The 22214-nt window shown below is 39.9% G+C and overlaps 2 protein-coding genes across 6 annotated transcripts in view; one reads left to right on the plus strand and one right to left on the minus strand.

Annotated features, from left to right (window-relative positions):
• The window catches only part of sh3gl1b (SH3-domain GRB2-like 1b), a 137030-nt gene extending 132457 nt beyond the window's left edge, over positions 1–4573 (minus strand). Inside the window, exon 1 of one of the 2 annotated variants that reach the window (XM_043720970.1) lies at positions 4360–4573. In XM_043720970.1, coding sequence (XP_043576905.1) covers positions 4360–4404 — 45 coding nt within the window. In that variant the 5' untranslated portion in view covers positions 4405–4573. The remainder of the gene's footprint in view (positions 1–4359) is intronic. The other variant, XM_043720969.1, reaches the window with a different exon arrangement.
• Positions 4574–10595: 6022 nt separating this feature from the next.
• chaf1a (chromatin assembly factor 1, subunit A (p150)) overlaps positions 10596–22214 on the plus strand; it is a 47106-nt gene continuing 35487 nt past the window's right edge. The window contains exon 1 of one of the 4 annotated variants that reach the window (XM_043720962.1): positions 10596–10688. Coding sequence is in view for 3 of the 4 variants with exons in the window: in XM_043720959.1 (XP_043576894.1) it covers positions 17538–17598 (61 nt within the window). In the remaining variant the exon portion in view is untranslated. Of the gene's footprint in view, positions 10689–17378; positions 17599–19764; positions 19854–22214 lie in introns of those variants that run through there. The other 3 variants (XM_043720959.1, XM_043720958.1, XM_043720960.1) reach the window with 3 other exon arrangements.

A 22214-nucleotide genomic window follows, 5' to 3' on the forward strand; every position in this document is an offset into this window, starting at 1 on the left:
CACTCCTCCCACCCCAAACAGGGCCGGTCTGTGGGGAGTTCAACGATACAGACAAATCTATGATATCTTGCTTAAGTGGTCAGTGTTCAGGTCTAAGCCAATGCATGTTGTTGAATTCCACTGGACTATGGAAGTACGAGCACTGATCTTGACCTTATTGGTGCTCTCAAACACAATAATCCCACTAGATCGTTTCCCTCCCTATCTTAACAAGTCAAGGCCAACTTTGGCAAACAAACTGATACTCTTAAAATGTGCAAACTTGAAATTGTCCAAGGATAGCATTTGGGACATTTACTGGTCAGTGTTAAACCATAATTCAAACACTACTGCTATTATTGGAAAAATAAGCATTCATCAAGTGATTATTTGGTTAACACATACTTTCTTCATTGTCTATATCTCCACGTGACCAAGATATTTGAGGGTACCCCAACAAGGGTTGGCACCTTCTGCAGAAAAGGGTAGGAAACTGAAAAAAAAATACAGAAGGCCCTAAGATATGAAGCGGACTTCAACTATTAGCCTATCGGGTCTGCTCTGCCAATTGATCATGGATGATATGTTTCTCAACACCATTTTCCTGCCTTCTAATCTTCTTGTTAATCAAAAACATATCTGCCCCTCTCTAAAATACACAACCTTCAGCAGCAGTAAGGTCTACAGCTTCACCGAACTCTTGCTGAAGAAATTTCTCCTCATCTTAGGTGTAAAGCATCATTCCTTCAATCTGACACTGTGACCTCAGGTCCTAGTCTCTTCTACTAATGGAAACATCTTCTCCATGTCCACTGCATCCAGGTCTCTCAATACTCTGTACATTTCAATCAGCTCCTCTTATCCTTCTAACTCCATTGGATTTCAGACCTAGAGGTCTCAACGACTCCTCTTAGGAGAAGCCCTAGGATCATTGCTGTAAATGTCCTCTGTACTTCTTCCAAAACAAGTACATGCTTCATTAGATATGGGGCCCAAAACTGCTCACAACATTCCAATGCAGTCTGACTGGAGCATTATAGAGCCTCAGCAGTACACGCCTGCTCTTGTATTCTGGCCTTCACAAAGTGAATAGTAATATGGCATTTGCCTGCCTAACTGCCAAAATAACTTGCATGTTAACCTTTCAGAGAATCTTGAACTAAGACCCCTAAGTCATAGAGTCATAGCAATGTACAGCACTGAAACAAATCCTTCAGTCCAACTCGTCCATGCTAACCAGATATCCCAGATAAACTTAATCCCATTTGCCAGCATTTGACTCATATCCCTCTAAGCCTTTCCTATTCATATATTCATCCAAATGTCTTTTAAATGTTTTAATTGTACCAGCGTCCATCATCTCCTCTGGCAGCTCATTCCATACAAGCACCACCCTTTGCATGTAAAAGTTGCCTATTAAGTTCCTTTTAAATCTTTCCCCTCTCACCTTAAAACTGTGCTGCTAGTTTTGGACTCCTCTACCCTGGGGAAAAGACTTTGACTATTCACCCTATCCATGTCCTCCATGATTTTATGAACTTCTACAGCGTCACCCTGCAGCCTCTGATGCTCCCAGCTGTTTTGCTGGTTCAGCTTTCCAAAGTCTTTCCCCATTGAAAAACAATGGGGAGGTGCCGGTGTTGGACTGGGGTGGACAAAGTTAAAAATCACACAACACCAGGTTATAGTCCAACAGGTTGATTTGGAAACACTAGCTCTCACAGCGCTGCTCCTTCCTGATAAAGGAACAATGGTCTGAAAGCTAGTGCTCTGAATAAACCTGTTGGACTATAACTGGTGTTGCGAGATTTTTAACTTTGCCTATTTAGAGAATCACATCTTTGCCTCTATTCTTCGTAACAAAATGTATAACCTCACACTTTCCCACATTGTATTTCATCTGTCACTTCTTTGCCCACTCTCCTAGTCTGATCAAGATCTTCTGCTGCTTCCCCACCTCAACACTACCTTACCCTGCACCTATATCTGAATCAGACTAAAAATCAAGGTTCACCTTGCAAGACTTAAGATGATTAAAAACAGGATTAAATATTAAAATGTATAACAGAAAGAATACATAAAATATATATAATACATTAGCTATAATAATTTTATTCAGACTGATGAACAGACAAACTGGTACTTTATACTCAAAACAAATGTTAAGGCCTCACTGGAACACAGGTCATTATTCATATTTCCTATTGCACTCTTAATAGAAAAGTCCTACACAGAATAAGTCGCCTTTGGACGATTTGAAAAGTCAGTCTATTTGTGTAATTGCACTCAAATGAACAATGCTATCCATAGAGTGTCAACAGACTTCCTCCCACGCTTTGGAATTGCGATGTATTAACTGCATAGTTCCACTGCAAAGATCATTCTGACAGCAAAATTCCTCTGTCTACTGTCATAATAATCCCTTTACAAATTGGCCCCAAACCTTTTACAAATTTTTGCGAAATGGCACTTGATTGTCTACTTGAAAAAAAAACTCCATTCTGGAATTCATTCAGTCCTCAGACATCACAGAAAACATGACTGTTTACAATCAATAATTTATTTCCCCCAGTCCCACTGAAAGCACTGAGCCACGAGACTTTCTCGGTACTTCTCCCAAGTGCCCATTCCTCATGTACTTTCAGTGAGCTATCCAACCATGAAGAACTTGACATCCAATCCAACTCCTCTCATACAAACATTTCCAGCAAATGTTACAGGAGAACCATCAGGAACAAGAATTTTGCCTGCCCTGTTGAAAGGTCACATTGACCTGAAATGTTAACTCTATTCCTCTACATCAACACCACCTGCCCTGTTGAGTATTTTCAGGAAATTTTGTCTTTAAGGAACTCTGGCTGCTTTGGTTATACCAGAGACAGACCCGTTTGAAAGCCTCACGACAACAGTCATTCATTAGATCCTTTGTGCTCACTTTCATTGTTGCCTAAAAGTAACAAACACAAGTTTCCAACAGAACAGCTTTGTCGATACACTGTGTGGCAATGATTGGTTCCAATGCAGCAAATAGATTGTTTTGATAATTGGCTAACATTTAAGAAAGTAAATTGGTTTCTCAGCATATACAACCTCCATTGATCTCTTGAACACACCATGTTATGGCGCATCATGATTCTTCAACCACCATTATCTTTTAAACCTTTACACAACTGACTATGAGACAATCTTAATTCTATCCTTAACAAGCATCCACTTTGTTATTTTTAGACAAACAGTAGGAGCAACAATTCTGATTTTATGTGTGACGAGATATTAAAATGAATTACGTATTCCAAAACTAAACAAAGAAGGGCTGATGCCAAAGATCTGAAACAAAAACAAATAGCTGGGGAAACTCAGCAGTTCTGAAGAAGGGTCACGACTCAAAGTGTTAACTCTGCTTTCTCTCTAGAAGTGCTGTCAGACCTGCTGAGTTTTACTAGCAATTTCTGTTTTTTCTTACATAACTTCAAATGATGCTCTGGTTAAAAAACCGGGAGCCAAACTTCAACTGGACACCAATAACGTCTGCATTTTATTTTCCCTACTAGTCATTTTTCTCTGGGTAAGAGTTAACCGTTAAACTTTGCCAGTAAGCAAAGACACATTGTGAAATTGCACATATAGTATTTTAAGTGTAAAATATCAAGATAGCTAGCAAGTAAGCAACTTGAATACTTGTGAGAATGTCAACGCTTCTCTAATACCCTAAAAATTAACGCTGTCAAACACTGCATGATTTTGCGTCCAGAGGAACGCTACTTAAAAAAAATCCAAGATTAAAGCGTTTGGAGAGAGAGATTAGGGAATAAACGTGGCAGTTCACTGGCCTGAAATCAGTCCCGCATTTTTAAACTAACAAACGGATTCAAGTTGTCGATACTAGTAAATAAACCACACTAACAATCCCACCGGGTCTGTCAGTCCAACACGGATGGATAAGGGATTGCATAACCAGTCTCTCTTTCATTTATACAAAGCCACTTATTTGTTTTAAAAATCAAAAAGCAAGCGTTCCTGTTGGCCGTTGCTTTCGTACAAGAAAAAGAAAGTTGAATTCAAACGGAAACTGTTGGCCGAGTGAAATAAAGCTCGAACTTAGATTTCACAGCAACAACAACAACAAAAACTGATCGTTATAAAAAAAACTAATTTTGCATAAACGTAAATAAGTTGGCATTTTTATAGCCGCCACATAGACCATGAAAACATGTGAGCCACGCTGTAGCAGTAAGTTAGAGCGGTTGTGCCTGTTGAATGACACTGGCACCAGCCGGGGTGAGAGCTCATTCCTTCACACTGAGATTCCCCCCGCCCCCGGTCTCCTCCAGATCCCAGATCCCAGATCCCGGCCCCCGGCCCCCGGCCCTGTCGCCTTACCTGACTCGCTTTGTAAAACTGCTTCTTCAACCCGGCCACCGACATCCTCGCACACTTCTAACGGACGGCAACTTTTAAAAAGGCTCGATTACGTGGCTCTTTTCAAATGTTATTCCCTATTTGCAATCCCCGCCTCTCTCTCTCTCTCGTTCTCCCCCTCGGAGCCCAGCTACAGAGTCTCTGTCAGAAATCCTACATGGCAACCGCAGCTACTTCCGGCAGCGCGACAAGGAGCGCCACCCGCCGGCGGAACGTTCAACCGCGGTCAAGGTCCTCCACAAACAGCGCCTCCCACAGCGGCAATCCAGCCAGTCAAGCCCTTACACGGTCCTCCACACAGAGCGCCACCTTCAGCCGAACTCCAGCCATTCAGGCTGTCGAAGTTCTGTCACCATCCCCAGCTGTGTAGACTGTAGGCATACCGCCACCTGTCGTTCTGGAGGACTGAAGTCACATCCCTCTGTGGTTTGCATGGATTGACTTGTGCACTGGGAGAGAGAGTGGTCTTTGTAGGGTGTGTTATTTTTGCTCTGGAAACCGAAAGGTAAAAATCTCTGGAACGGTGTTCTGATGGGCGTAAGTTCTTTTTTAAGAACTCCACAGAGAAAGGCCTTGATCAGGAAGAAATAGTTCCTGAAAGCTCGAGTCGAGGTGAAGAAATGAGGTGAGTCAGGAGGTTTGAGGTGAAGGGGAGATCAGCTCCAAGTATGTGCAGTATAAATGTAGATGTTTCATATATAAGTGAAAACACATTTAAATTGTAAGGAGAATTACTCTTCAAGGGAAGCACAATTCAGCCAATGTAAGAGACCCCATCTTTAATATTCTAAATTGGAATTTGCAGCAAGGGTTTATGTCTTCAACTCTTTTGAGCCAGTGATAAAAGATGTTTTTTTCTGCATTGCAAGATTGAAATGTGGGTCAACGAGTGCCACATGAAAAACATTCAGGAAAATGGTTGCCTGGGGAAAAATAAGACATTTTTGTAACCTCTATTCCATCAGAGTACAAACTATTCTTCCAGCTCTGCTTCTGGCAACTCAATGGTCCAGTATGCAAGAGCAGGTCAGGATAACTCCCTGGCTGGAGGCTGAGGGGAGACTTCATAGAAGTCTATAAAATTATAGGATGCATAGATAGGGTTGACGGTCAGAAACTTTTCCCCAGAGTTGAAATGTCTAATTCTAGGGGACATGCATTTAAGGTGAGAGGGGGAAAGTTCAAAAGAGACATGAGGCCAAGGTTTTTTCCACAGAGAGAGTTGTAGGAGTCGGGAATGCACTGCTCGGGATGGTGATGGAGGCAGATATGATAAGGGTATTTAAGGGACTTTTAGATAAGTGCTTGAATGTGCAAGAGATGGAGGGAGATGAGCTGAAAATGTGTTGCTGGAAAAGCGCAGCAGGTCAGGCAGCATCCAAGGAACAGGAGCAGAGTTGTAGGAGTCTGGAATGCACTGCTAGGGATGGTGATGGAGGCAGATATGATAAGGGTATTTAAGGGACTTTTACATATGAATGTGCAAGAGATGGAGGGATATGAACCAAGAGCATGCACAAGGGATTATTTTAATTTGGCATCATGTTCGGCACAACATCATGGGCTGAAGGGCCTGTTCCTGTGCCCTACTGTTTTATATACTATGTTCTTCCTGCTGCTCAGCAACTTTTTTCTGTGACCCCTTTCCTCCTAATCGAAATAAAATCTTGATGTCAGGAATCTTCATGTTGAGGACGACAGAATTCTAGATCCCTGATAAATTCTCATTGGAGCTGAGGTGGACAATATCAGTCGTCCACTCAATTATGATGTGCCATCTGTTATATGAGAGTTCAGACTTCTCTTTATAAATGCAATTTCCAATAAAATTCATTGTATTTAAATTGGAGTAGTGAGATTAATTTTGAATAATTACTCTCCATGATGAACTAACCCAACTCTGATAATATTTAAATATGGGTCCTTCCTAATTAATATCGTTCATTTCCCTATGTTAACTTTTACCAAACATGGAGAAGATTATGGAATTATTTAAAATTATGACCTACCGGTCAGAGTTGTTAGAACCAGGCAGTTTCAAGTATTGTTAAATCTAGAGCAAGTGAGTAAGCTTAAATGCAAGGTGTTCAGGACAAAGATGCAGTCTAAGGATATGAGGTAGACCATTTAGGATTGAGATGAGAAAATTCCTTTACCCACATAAAGCTTGGGGACTTCTTTGCTGCAGAAAGAAGTTGAGGCCAAAACACTGAATGTTTTTAAGAGGGAACTCGATATAGCCCTTAGGGCGAAAAGGTATGGAGAGAAAGCAGAAATGGGGTACTGAGTTGGATCATCTGGATCATTGAATGCCAGAGCAGGTACAAAGGGCCTAATGGCGTACTGTTGCTCCTGTTTTCTATGTATCTAAAGAGGGAATTCTTTTTTGCATGGTATTATGAGGTTATGGAATGTACTACCAGACTTAGTGACAAAAACAAGTAAACATCTCAATGTTTAAGAACAAATTGATGGGTAAATGAAGAAAAGGGGAATAAGGACATCTGGAAAAAAGATGGGCTCTTAAAACACTTCCACTGAAGATAATACTAATACAGACTAAATGTGCCAAAAAACATACTTCCATCTTGGAATTTTCCATGTATTCTACTAAAGGCTGGTTAATGTTGAAATTGAAATAGTAAACATTGGGAACACTGAAACCATTGTCCAAGCTTCCTTACCAAGCCGTTGACACTAACTGCCTCCCTGACAATTATCTCCCAATAAATCAGACTGTTAGCATCCCCAAGATGAACTTGCAACCTCATTTCTATGCACATTTCTGCCTCCGTTAAATCACTCGACTTAATCACTGCATCTGCTCATCTGCTGCTGATACTTTCATCAATGCCATTATTATCTCTGGACTTGACTATTCAAGTGACATCCTAGTTAACCTCCCCCACTGTAGCCCTGGTAAACGTAAAGTCATCCAAAACTCTGTTGCTCAGGTCTTAACTGGTACAAAATTCCATTCCCTTATGTTTGTTGACCCACACTGACTCCTGGTCAAGCAATATAAAATTTTTGTCATTGTTTACAAGTCCCTCAATGGCTTCACCCTCCATATGTCTATAATCCCCTGCACCCCCAGAACCTGCCTACAATCATTTAGCTGTGGGCAGCAGATCATCCCAATTTGAGTTGATCCACTAACTTCAGTTGCCAATTGCCTAAGCTCTGGAATTTCTTCCCAAAAGCTCTCCACCTCACCTTCTCTCTTTAAGATGCTTCTCTTTGACTAAGCTTTTGATGATCTGTTTTAATATAACTATATTATGGCTCAATGTCAAATTTTGCTTGATAATGGTCCCATAAAGTGCTTTTGGAAGTTTGCTTGCATGAAAAATGCTGTTAACTTTTCTGTTGGTGGTGCTTGTGTATGTGTAACGTTATATTCTATCTCTCTCTTGCTATTTATAATCTTATTGATTCAAAATTACATTATCTGTTCAGGGAAAATCGGTTTGTACAGATTGTTTATTATCTACTATACCCCCAGATTCTGAGGATGAATAATTAGTAAAGACTGATTCTTATCAATTTGTGGGAGATTTCTATTTTTTAATTGAATGTTTATGCTTGGAGAATGTATACTCAATGCCATTTCAGGATCCATGGTCTCAAGTCTTGATAAGGACCATTTTATTATTAAAATGAATGCATTACAAATAAGAACTACCATATCATGTATCACATAATTTCGGATAGAATTTAAAAAGATTAATTCTTCATATTGTCATGCAGGTGATCTATTTTGACTTAAGAAATGAACATTTTGCAGCACACAATTGAATTCTATCATGTAATAGTATTTCAATGCTAATATAACAATAGTATTTAGTGATCTTTCGTAATATTTAGTTATGTTGTATTGTTTCTGGAACTGCCATTGAGGCCTAAGGAAGTAGTGTCGATTAACTACAAATATTTTGGATATCATTTAACTTAATTGCACCTTGTTTATTTCCAGTCAATGTCGTGGTGTTCAAAATAAACTTGATACTGTTTTACTCCAATTTTAACTCAGTTGAAATTTGCCACTCTCCCCAGTCTATTTTCTATTCCTAATTCTTATAGAATCCCTACAGTGTGGAAGCAGACCATTCAGCCCATCGAGTTCACATTGACCCTCTGAAGACCATCCCACCCAGTCCCACTCCCTACCCTATCCCCGTAACCCCACATTTTTCATGGCTAATCCACCAAGCCTGCACACCCCTGGACACTATAGGCAATTTAGCATGGTCCATCCACCTAACCAGCAGATCTTTGGACTGTGGGAGGAAACCGGAGCACCTGGAGGAAACCCACGCAGACCCGCAGAGAATGTGCAAATCCCTCACAGACAGTCGCCCAAAATGGAATTGAACCCGGGTCTTCGGTGCTATGAGGCAGTAGTGCTAACCACTGTGCTGCTCAACAGTGGCAAACTTTACAAGTACAAAGATGATAATCTGGTGGGTTTAAATGATGGGACAAGGTGATTTTACAGTTCCTTAAGTTTTATTATCCTTCATCTAATATCTTATTTATCTTTTGTCCAAGGGATCCATAACATGTGACACATAAAGTCACTTACAGCAACTTCCCAAGTCTGGCTTATGCCATAGCTTCTGCATCAATGAGTCAATAACCAAAAGGCTAACCTGTCTTTTCACAGTTTAGATGCTGACTGGCCGGTAATATTTTCTTACACTTTTTTTGCTTTCAATTCCACCATTAACATTCCAGAGTTTTGAAATTTTTTTTGTCCTGAGTATCCTGTCTTGAATATAACATGACTGTTACAGAAGCTGTTTGTGTCTTTTGCTCTTCAGACTCATTGATAATAAATCTAAAACTGCATTTTTAAAACTATATTGACCATGAGTTTCTTTAGAATCTAGAATGTGGCTGAAGAAATGTTTGTGGATATATTTTCTCCTTCCTGAAGGCAATGGGTATCTATTTACCCAGATACTGTGTGTTTCCATTTGGACTGGCTGAATGGCCCTTTCCAAGCATAAGCCTTAATGGTTGAATACCAACAAGGTATTCAGTTATGGAAGACACCAAAGGCAAAGTTGATCTTATCAATGTGTACACTTTACACATTGGATCATAATACTGAATGGGATTCTATCAAACTGGCATTGAGGCCCATTTTTTCATCCTTTCATGGGACGTCGGTAATTTTCACAAGGCAATTCCTAATTGTTCTTGAGAAGATGCACTGAACTGTTTTCTAGACCAGGTACATCCACAGTGCTGCCAGAAGGGATTTCCATGATTTTGATCATGTAACAGTGAAAGAATGCTGATCTAACTCAAGTTATTCTGTGGCTTGGAAGGGAACTTTCTGGTCATGGTATTCCCATGCATCCATTGACCTTGTCCTTCTACGTGCTAGAGGTGGAGGTTTTGAAGATTCTGTCAATGGTTTTTAGCTAAATTGTTGCATTACATCTTGTAGATAATACACTGCAGCCACTGTGCATCAGCATTGGAGGGAGTGAATGTTGAAGGTGATGAAGCGATGTCTTCCTGCTTAAATAATCAAACTCAGCACAAACCTTGTTACTCTATACAGCTCACATATTCTCTCGCAAACCCAATATGCCTTTGGCAACTGTTTTTATTTTGTCACGAAACTATAAAATGTGATGTATGGGGGAATACTTTTAAAGGTCTACCTTACATTTGCAGATAATATCCTTTGTAGGAAAATCATATTATTACATACACATCCTGGATTGTCACAGCCTTGATATAACAGGAGGTAATTTAAACCTTCAAATTACTTTTTCAAGTGTAGCAGTTATTGTTCAGGAGGCAAATATGTTATCTGTTCTTGCTGGAGTTGTCCTACGTGAGATGAATCTATGAATCTATTCTCTGGTGGTTTTGGTTGAGGGAAGAATATTGGCTAAAACACATTGAAAATTCCACACTATGTACACTCCCCAAAAAAATATTGTTCTGTACTAATAGCCAGAGGCAATCTTGGATTGTATGCCCAAGCCTTCATTCAGGGGGACAAACCATCTGTATGTGACTGAATATTCCAAGGTAATACATCTCAAAAATTGCTAACATATTAAACTCTTAAGCTTTGTCACAAGGTATTATTATAATGGATGCAGTCAGTGAACGCTACGAAAATAAAGAGAAATTATTATTTTCTATGACTAATTTTTCTTTCTTCCTTTCAGGAAGGTGCTGGCTTTCTAGGCTGTGTCCTTCATAGGCTGTTGACTGCCCTGCATTCTCTCTCCCGGTATGAATCTTTATTGGGAGCTTAGACAGTGAGTACTTAGTTGGGCTATTCATTACAATGGATGGCACAATTCAATTTTGTCCTTGTCCAATATACTCATATTTTCATCAGTAATTGCTGAATAATGATCTGCAGTGTGAATTCCCAATAGGTCAATGCCTTTCCTCGCTGTTCAATCACATCCATTGGTCCAAAGAGCAATTTGTTTACATACCAGTTCATTGGGGCATTGCCTTATAGTTAGAGCATAACCATTAAAATCTCATTTCATTATATGTAATCATGTGTGGTAACATCATTTCTGAGAACCCGAGGGACAGAAGGATTTAAAAAATTTTGTGTTAAAGTTAATTTCTCAGCAAAAACTATTAATTCATGTTGTACAGCTCATGACAAGGTTAGTGTGATCAAAATATAAATAATATAAATGAATAATTCTTAAAAGCTTGATTTTTTTACCCAAATTTATTCTCCTTGTCGTGATGTACCAGGAAGAAAACATTACATTTAAAAGGTCCTAAGGATGGGTGAAGGGGCTCCAGACCTTGGCCTTATTATTCAACAAATTTTATTGGGCAGTGTTTTTGTCCTTGCATTGTTGATTTGATTCATAAATATTTGTGATTGAAAAATAGATCTCATTTACACATGGAACACTAGATTCCATTAGTGCCATGCTAGGGCATTGGCAGCTGACCATCTGGCACAAACATAGACGCATCAACCTAGTTAACTAGTAAACAAGGCCCTGTCAATCCTGCAAAGTCTTCCTTATCAACATCTGGGGTTTGTGTTCAAATTGGGAGAGCTGTCCCACAGACTAGTCAAGCATTTCCTGACATTGTCAGTAAGGTATGAATGTGACAATGTTCCAGACATCACCATTACCAAGTATGTCTTTCCCACCAGCAGAGCAGATCTATCAGTGGTGGCGGCACAGTGGTATTCACTCGGGCGGGAGTTGCTGTTTAAAACATTTTAAAGTCATGTGGCATCAGATCAAACGTGGGCAACAAAAAAGTCCTGCTGACTACCATGCCATACCAGCCAATTATCACCCAGTAGGTCTGCTCTCAATAATCATCAAAGTGAGAGAAAGGATCACTACAGTGCTATCAAGTGGCCAAGGAATAACCTGCTTATTGACAATCAGTTTGGTTCCACCAGGGCTGCTTTGTTTCTAACGTCGTTATAACCTTAATCCAAACATGGAACAAAAGAGCTGAACTTGAGAGATGAGGTGAAAGTGATTGGGCTTGTCATTAAGGTAGCCTTCAATCGTGTATAGCGTGAAGGGACTATAGCAAAACTGGACTCAATGGGAATCAGGGGTTAAACTCTGTACTGGTTGGAGTCATACCAAACACATAAAAATATGGTTGTGGTTGTTTGGAGTTCAGTCACCTCAGTCCAAGACATTGCTGTAAAAGTTCCTCAAGTTAGTGTCCTAAGTTCCACCATCTTCAGCTGCTTCATTAATGATCTCCACTATAAAGTCAAAAGGTACAAAATAGTTTTAAAGCCACTTAAAATCCGTTAAAGCAACCATCTAAATAAACTAAATCAACCCAGATTAAAGAATACCAGCTCTTTAAAGGGACACTGTAATTTATTCAAATTGTTATGATTATATGATTTTATATTTGGTTAGTATTGCACACCAGCCCCTGAGATGCCCAATGGCCGTGGAAGGCCTTTAGCAAGTAAGTGGAATCTGCAAACTTGCTCTCCAAGGACACCCAGGTATGGATGTAATCATGGTAGAGGGCAAGATATCATGACGAAAGACATCCCTCAAACTACCCACTAGATTTGTTTATGGCCAACTTAGCCATGATCAGGAAAAGACTCATGAGGTCACCTAATTTACTTCACCCCAGCTAAGGATCGGAGTCATGGGGCAGAATTTCAAACAACATCTGTAGAGATGCCCCTTCCGAAAATGAAATGAGGTTGCAGTGGGTGTTACATACGGAGCATGAACTCCTCAAGGCTTCAAAATACACAAGAGTTCCTGGAGTTCATGAAGCACCAAACCTTTTATTTTGTGGGATTGCTGGGTAGAACACACTCAGCACAAAATCCTTGTTGGATAAGGATAGTATGCCCAAATAGATCATGCCCATATATGGATGTTGTGTGAGGACTTTTAAAAATTTGGTCTTGTGATATGACATTACTGGCATTGACAGCAATTGCTGTCCATCCTTAATTGCCTTTAAGAAGGTGATGGTGAGCCACTTCCTTGAAACACTGCAGTCTGTCTGATACACCAACAGTGCTGTTCGGGAGGAAGCCCAGGATTTTGACCCAGCTATATTGGAGGAACTGTGATATAGTTCCAATGTGTGTGACTTTGATGGATATTTGCAGATATGGTGTTCCTATGTATGTGCTGTACTTTATCAAAGAAGAAAGAACAAGACAACACAGCAACATGTCCTTTGGGCCAACAAGCCTGTACCAATACATGACACCTTTTTAAACTAATAATCTTTTACCTCCGTGCAATCTGTATCTCTCTCTTCCCTGCCTATTCATGTATCTGTCAAGATATCTCTGAAACATTGCTGTTGTATTTGCCTCCCCAATCTCCTCTGGTAGAGACATGGTAAATGGAGTTCCGCGTAAGTGTACAGTTCCAGCGCAGAAGCAACTGGAATTTGAATCACGTATTCAACAGCATATTAGAGTCATCAACATGTACAGCACGGAAACAAACCCTTCGATCCAACTCGTCCATTGCCAATCAGATATCCTAAATTAATCTACATCCATTTGCCAGCACCTGGCCCATATCCCTCTCAACCTTTCCTATTCATCTGCCTTTTAAATGTTGTCATTGTACCATCCTCCACCACTTCCTCTGGCAGCTATTTCCATACATGCATCACCCTCTGCATGAAAATGTTGCCCCCTACGTCCCTTTTAAATCTTTCCCCTCTCACCCTAAACTTATGGCATCTAATTCTGGACTCCCCTACCCCATGGAAAAGACCTTGTCTATTAACTCTATCCGTGCCCCCATGATTTTTCAACCTCTACAATGTTACCCCTCATCCTTTGACACTCCAGGGAAAACAGTCCCACCCTATTAAGCCCCTCCCTATAGATCAAAACCTCCAACCCTAGCAACATCTTTGTAAATCTTTTCTGAACACTTTCAAATTTCAAAATCCTTTCTACAGGAGGGAGACCAGAATTGCACACAATATTACAAAAGTAGCCTAACCACTGTACTGTACAGCGCAACATGACTTCTCAACTCCAATACTCAATTCTCTGACCAATAAAGGAAAGCTTACTATTTTATCTACCTGTGATTCCACTTTCAAGGAATTATAAACCTGCACTCCAAGGTCACTGTTCAGCAACACTCCACATGATCTTACCATTAAGTGTATACATTCTGCCCTGATTTGCCTTTCCAAACTGCAGCACTTCTCACTTATCTAAATTAAGCTCTATCTGCCATTCCTCAGACTGGCCCATCTGATCAAGATCCTGTTGTACTCTGAGGTAACCTTCTTCGCTGTCCACTACACCCCCCAATTTTGGTATAATTTGCAAACTTACTAACTATTCCTCCTATGTTTACACCCAAATCATTTATATAAATGACGAAAAGCAGTGGACCCAACGCCGATCCTTGTGGCACACCACTGGTCACAGGCCTCCAGTCTGAAAAGCAACCCTCCACCACCACCTTCTGTCTTCGACCTTCGAGCCAGTTCTGTATTCAAATTACTAGTACGCCCTGTATTCCACGTGATCGAACCTTGTAAACTGGTCTACCATGAGGAACCTTGTTGAATGTCTTACTGAAGTCCGTGTAGATCATATCCACCGCTCTGCCCTCATCAATCCTCTTTGTTACTTTTTCAAAAAACTCAATCAAGTTCGTGAGACATAATTTCCCATGCACAAAGCCATGTTGTCTATCCCTAATCAGTCCTTTCCAAATAGATGTAAATCCTGTCCCCTAGGATTCTCTCCAACAATTTGCCCACCACTGGCATCAGGCTGACCGGTCTATAGATCCCTGGTGTTTCCTTACCACCTTTCTGAAATAGTGCTGCCACGTTAGCCAGCCTCCAGTCTTCCGGCACCTCACCTGTGACTATCGATGATACAAATATCTCAGCAAGGGGCCCAGCAATCATTTCCCTAACTTCCCACAGAGTTCTAGAGTACACCTGATCAGACCTTGGGGATTTATCTACCTTTATGCATTTTAAAACATCCAGCACCTCCTCACCTATGTCACCATGTTTTTTCCCCACATTCTATGTCCTTCTCTACAGTAAACATTGAAGCAAAATACTCATTTAGTATCTCCCCCATCTCCTGCGGTTCCACACATAGGCCATTTTGCTGATCTTTGAGGGGTCCTGTTCTCTCCCTAGTTACCCTTATGTCCTTAATGTATTTATAAAGTCCCTTTGAATTCTCCTTAACCCTATTTGCTAAAGCTGTCTCATGTCACCTTTCTGCCCTCTTGAATTCCCTCTTAAGTACATTCCTACTGCCTTTATATTCTTTGAAGCACATTGAAACTTACACTAGTAAAACAGGGAAGAGATAATTAAAATTGTCAGTTCAGAGTCCATAAATGATGAAGCAAATTAAAATGTGAGAATGTATTACTAAGGATATGACATAAGTCTATTGAGGTGATGAATTTGTGCCAGTTTATAATTAAGCTGTTTCTTAAATCTAGTGTATGTCGGACAGACACCGGCAAAGCTTATTCCTTACTTGGGAAGCTGAATCCAGAGAAAGATTTAGTCATGTTAAATATTGCTTTCACAGGTTATCTTGCTGCCTCATAGTTTTAAGATATCGAAGTGTATGAAAAATGTGTAAGGTCTAGGGATGACCTTCTGTTTAGTACAAGAAATGAGAACAATTTAATATTAGTGTGTCTGTGGAAAATGGGAAGTCTAAGGAACTGTTTATAAATTAAAGGAATATTTTAAGTTTACATTCAACTAACATTAAGGATTGTGGAGAGAAAGACATGGTTTGGTTGAAAACCCTAGTTGTTCAGAAAGGTCATCAACCTGAAACATCAACATAGCAATTTATTTTGTATTCACATGTGGAATGTGGGTATTGCTGGCTGGGCCAGTATTTAATGCCTTTCCTTAGTTGTCCATATGAAGGTGCTGGTATGCTGCCTTGAAATGGTGCAGTCCATGTTCTGTCACTAGGTCCATAATTCTGTTTGGGAGGGAATTCCAGAATTTTGACCCAACAACACTGAAGGAGCAGTGATATATTTCCAAGCCAAGAGGTGAATGGCTTGGAGGGGAACTTGCAGGTGGTATTGTTTCCTTATATCTGCTGCCCTTGTCTTTCTAGGTGGTAGTGGTTGTGATTTGGAAGGTGCTGTCTTCAGTGAATTTCTGCAGTGTATCTTTTAGATGGTACAAACCGCTGCTACTGAGCTTCAGTGGTAGAGTAACTGAATGATAACCCATCCAGAAAGAATCAGTTAGGCTGCTTTGCTCTGGAACTTAAGTATCTTGAATATTATTGGAGGTGCACTCAAACCATCAAATGAGAAGTATTCCATCACACTTCTGACTTGCAGCTTTTGATGATGGACCGTCTTTGGAGAGTCTGAAAATGGGTTATTGACTGCAATTTCCTAACCTCTGATCCACTGTTGTTGCCACTATTTGTATGGCTTGTCCAGTTCAGTTTCTAGTTAATGGTAAACCCCAGAATATTGATAGTAAAGGATTTTATCATTATAATACTATTGAATGTCATGAGATGGTGGTGAGATTGTCTTTTATTGGAAAAGGTCATTTCCTGGCAATTGTGTGGCATGGGTGTTGCTTGCTACTTTTCACCTCAGTCCTGGATATTGTCTTGCTGACTTTCTGCTTCACTATTTGAAAAGTCACAAATGGTGCTGAACATTGTGCCATCATTGGCAAACATCCCCACCTCTGGGAATATGGTTGGAGGGAAGATCATTGATAAAGCAACTGAAGATTTTGGGCCGAAGATTCCTGCCAACATATCCTGGAGCTGGGGTGACTAACCCCCGATATTACCACCTGCTTGATATGCTGGGGGTTTCCAGTGCTTTTTATTTTTAGATAAACCATTACTGAATAAAGAGATGTAGAGTTATGAATTGAAGAATCAGTAAGGGCAGGTTTTATGGGTTTATGATCAAATGTTGCCATTCCCAACTTCTTTGATTTGAAATTTCTTTTCAAGACTTTTTTTTCAAAAAAAAGGGTTGAAATGATGAGTCGATTAAAACTGTAAATGCAAGTTAGTTTCAAAGTTCCATTTATGTCAAGTCCCTAATATTCACTGTACTGCAAATTCTTCTGTTTTGGCTTTGTCAATCCTCAACAAGTTCACACTTTGTAAACCTGTCAGTCATTTCCGTCCGACAACACGATTGGTCAATCTGGTTGTCAATCAGATTCTGCTCCAATGTCCAATGACAGGAAGACGGGGGAGGGCTACGCAGGTTGGTTCGGGCCTAACCAATTCTTGTTTTTAAAGAAAACAAAGTTTACTTCTAAGCGTCAGGGAAGACTTGTCGTGAGAAATTGTCTTTTGAGATCAGTTTTCCAAAAGAGAGAGCCGAATGGACAGCTGTTATTTTGAAAGGGGGGTCACGTGATGGAAGGCGGCGAGTGAGAGAGGAGATGCTGCCGGCTCGTGTGGTTTCCCGCCAAATACGAGCGGCTGGCGGGAGGGGGAGGGGAAGGAGCGGGCTCAACGGCAGTGGCTCGAGCAGAGCAGCGCCGGCGCGGCTCGGATCTGATCATCCGCTGACCGAGCCCGCCCGCAAGCCTGCCTGCCTGCTGGCCGGCCACCGCCTGACTGCGGTGGCCCGGAAAACATGCTGCAGCAAACCCCGAGCCTGGAGCAGAAGCAGGCGGCCACGCTGAGGGAGACCCGAGGTAAGTGAAGGAATGAGGAGGAAGCTGGGGGCGGGGGTGGAGGACCGAGGCTCTGAGTTGGCCACAAGGCCCAGTCCATGATTGGAATGGGATAGATTGAGGAAACCGGTCTGACAGTGACAACTCTCCTCGTTCCTACAGCCCGGGAGGGTGTCTCTGATTGCTTCATTTTGTGGTGGGGGGGGAATCTGAAATTTACCCCAACTTTCACGGCTTGTTCACTTTTCTAATAACACATCTCATTTTGAGACACTGACAGGAAACTTGCTGCCCGTGGCTCCGATTTCTCCTTCACCCTGTTAAGTTATAGAAAGGCGGGAGAGGCAGGAGTCCTGAGTTAAATGGAGCGCTATCCAGCCAGGAAAGATCGGTCGGTCATAGATGCTCATACTTAAAACGGAAGTATCGATCTGAGCATTTGTATTTAATCAGTGTAAATTCCCCTTGTCAATATTGTCTCTGAAGAGGCTCTGATTACTCTTGGAGCTTTATTTTGCAGTTGGCTTTTCTGCGGTTAGTAAACAAATAATTTATTCTCTCCTCAACCCATAATATCTCTTCTCCGCACCCCCAACGATTTGTGTTGGATTATTTTTGTTTCTTTCTCTCCCCCCCCCATCCCGTTCTCTGTTTCAATTAAGTGAAATCAGTACTCCAGATCTGAATTTTCTGCCTTAATGTTAGACGTCTTTAATTCATTGACAAGGTGATTTACAATGTACAAGGATTGGAGTTAATTTATGCGACTTTGTCATTGAAGATTATTGTACAATATATCAATAGTTTAAATATTAGGCACTCTGCTGTCTTGCTCACAACTATGAACAACAGTTCATTGGAGGATCTGAGCTCCTAGGTGAATATTTGTGCACTGAGATCACCTTGAATAATGCTTCACTGTGATTCTTTTCAGAGGTTAATCATAAGGTAACTGTATGGGGCATGCTGGTCCCCATGCACATTAAATGGAAGTTATCACTGATGGTTATTTTAAAGATTCAATCTTGTGCATTTTTTTTAATAATAAGTTTGGAGATTTGTTTCTAAACTTTTGGCTTATTTGGAGTTGGTGGTATGATTTATGCTTCGTTGGGAAGAGAGAGAGAGTCGATGTAGCTCCAGCAATAAAATGATGGTGTGAATGGCAGCTACCATGTGTTGATTTAAAATAGTACATATCAATTGATAATTATGCAAGAGTGCTGAGCAAGGTATTTTTTCATGATGATATTTCATTCCTCATGGGTAGAAGAGGCAGTGATGACCTTTGCCTCTAGTTTTGCTACTGAAGGTTAGTCATACCCTGTTTGAGTGCCTTTTTACAAGTTCCCTGTGAGAACAGCTTGATGCTTTCTTCCAAGCAGATGTTATTTAAGATAAAGAGTTAGGAAATTATTGAAATAAGTATACTACAAAAAAACTTAATTGTTTTTGGTTCCAGCAGTTTTTTCAAGGATGTTGTTTGCATACTGGCACTTGTACCGTGGAATTTTAATACCTATTTCTAGAAGATGTTAATAATGAATGGGTGGAGTAGCTCAATAGAAATATGTTGGATTCCAGAAATTCTATATGGACAAGGTGTTTCTACTTGAATTAACAGAATCTTGTCATTTTTTACCCTTCATTTTAAAAAAAGGCTTCTGTTTTGAGAACTAATTAAGATGGATGTTTTACATTTTATGTGGAGGTCCTCAAGAAAGGATGTGCATCTTTGCAACAATAGTTCAATTTATCTTTCAAATTTGGCAAGATTAATGTACATTAGATCAATTTTTATGATCTCTTGCAACCCATTGAAGCTTCACTCTCAGCTATTAGTTGTTGCTTTCATTTGCTGGTCAGCTGAGATTTAAAAGTTCTCAATAGGATGCATTTTTATCTTTTGAATTTGGTGGCAGCACTGGTGTAATGGTGCAGGGCATGCTGTGCCATTGTTCACACAGGGTAGAATAATTTACTGATCAGAACCATTTTGTTGTTGAGGTGTGTTTCTCCTGCTTTCCCCATCCTTTACTAATAAACAAGTTGCTGCATATGTGACAACCTGAACAGTGCATTTGACACTGTACATCCCTTTTGTGTTCTTTGGGCATTTTTAGAGAACAGACTTCTGTCAAATGGATCGCTGATCAATTCGGGATGTTTGTGTCAAATCCTGACCTTTAAAAGCTTTGGAAATGTTTTCTCGGTTACCAGAAGTTGATCAATTCTTGACCTCCAAGACATGCAGTGGTACTTAATCATTGAAGCTGGTCAGTTGTTTTTGTACAGTTTTATATTAGTGAATTGCATTTTTTTGTCTTTGAGTGACCATGCACGAACAATTCCACACTTCAGATTATGCTTCACAAAGTTTCAAGGGGCTTTTGTGTCTGTGTTATACTTGCTATTGTACTCAGCAGGGTAGTTTTTAAAAGTCACTAGGCTGAAAAGATTCCTAGTTTACACTCAATTGACAATTTACAAAGACATTGTTGAAACTAGAATGCAAGGTTTGATTCTCCATTTAACAATTTTTTATATTGTATACAGTACAGTGTTACCTTGGTCATAATCCTGCAGTATTAATCATAAGTTGTGTGATTGTCATTGAAATAAGCATTTGGTGAACTAGTTGAGATTTGTCAAATAACTGGATGAAAAGCTCTTTGATACCACCCTGGAATATTCTGTTCTATGTGATTTGGGTTGCACCAAATAATTAGTGCACCTCTGTTCCCATGTTCTGGCCTTACAAAGCCTTTATAGAGACTTGACTGCTTTTCTTCAAGTCGTTCATGTGCATTTTGCATTCTAGGGTTTGATAGGATATTAGGATTTGATGCTCAGAGGTTATTTTCAAGGAAAATATAGAACATGAGGGCAAGGTCTCATCATAAGCAGCCAATTACTTAGATGTTGGATGGAGACATTTCTTCACTCAAGCTTATGAATCTTTGAAATTCTGTACCATTGAGGCTTACGATTCCTCTATCATGTGTAAGACTAAAAGTCAGTCACACTCAGCCTATCAATGTATCAAGGAGATGTGAAGGAACGTGAAGCTGAGGTTGAAATTCAGCACAATTATACTGAATTGTGAGACAGGCTTGAGGTATTGTATGTTCAGAGGTACATTGGCAAATTTAGGGGGGATGAAGGAAATGTATCACTGAATAAGAAAGTTATCATCTCGTAAATTGCACATGCTGTATTATAGTTTGACAGTTTCTGGCATCTTTCCAAATGCTGACTATTCATCTTCATTCTGGAGAGAGTGATTATAGTTACTCAGGCTATTGAGGACACTATGCCAGCATTGTATTTGGTTTACCTGATAACCACATCTCAATTTTCTTAGAAAGGTTAATGGGCATCACTTGAAACAGAAGTTTTGTAGTTACTTTTTTTTCCTTACCAATGAGCACTACGTTGTATAGTAAATTTGGCAATTTTATGGAGTCTAAGGGAGTTTGGAACTAAGGGCATAGGTTTAATGTGAGAATAGAAAGATTTCAAAGGGACCTAAGGGGCAACTTTTTCTACACAGAGGATGGTGTGTATGTGTATGGAATAAGCTGCCAGAAGAAGGTATAATTGCAACATTTAAAAGTTATCTGGATGGATATTTGAATAGGAAGGTTTAAAGGGAAGTGGGCCAAATGCTGGCAGGTGGGGCTAGATTAACTTAGCATATCTGATCAGCATGGATGGTTTGGACAGAAGGATCTGTTTCCATGCTCTACAACTCTACTATTGAGTATATTATGAAAACATTTTTTTTTGTTATCTTATTGTCAGGATTATAGTGACCAAATTTCAGCATTCATTCCTATTGAAATTTTCACATTCTGAAACTCTTAGTTCAGTTATTCAATTCAGATGTTTTGATAAAATTTTTGGGCGATATTTCCTAATTGTTCTTTCGATATGCTCAGCACAAAATGAATTTAACAGTGAATTTGAATTATCAATGAACTGTATTCCGGTAACTTGCAATCTACTGTTTTCTTTCATATCTTCGTTATTTAAAGTGTTTACACAGAATTTTGCAGCCAATATGTAAATTGAGTTAAAAATCACACAGCACGAGGTTATGGTCCAACAGATTTATTGGAAATACAAGCTTTTGGAGCACTGCTCCTTTAATCAGGTAAGTAGTGGGGCAGGATCATAGAACACAGAATTTATAGTAAAAGATCAATCAACTGATGTGATTTATTGAACAAACCTAGATTGCAGTTCAGTCTTTAATTACTGAGAATGGAAATGCAGGTTTCGATTCATTTTAGTATGTAAATCGCAGAAATTCTTTCAAGTCACATTCCCTCAATAACTTCAGGTTTTATTTAAAAAGAAGTGACGTCTCAGCTCAGACAATGCATAGTCTATGGGGTGAATTTACATTTGCAGATACATTCTATTTTGTTCAAAAAGCACAATCCGTAGGCAGTCAGCCATATGACATTTTATATGTTCCTACTTTGGAAATAGAACCAGTCTGACTCATGGTTGGGATACAGAGATTCTAATCTCACTCCTTTAATGCATTATCTGAGTTGAGATGTCACTTTTTTTTTTCAAATAAAACCTTAAGTTATCTCAGAACAGTGACTTGAAAGAAGTTCTGGGAT

Source organism: Chiloscyllium plagiosum, chromosome 31 (assembly GCF_004010195.1).
Source record: "Chiloscyllium plagiosum isolate BGI_BamShark_2017 chromosome 31, ASM401019v2, whole genome shotgun sequence".
Taxonomy (NCBI): Eukaryota; Metazoa; Chordata; class Chondrichthyes; order Orectolobiformes; family Hemiscylliidae; genus Chiloscyllium; species Chiloscyllium plagiosum.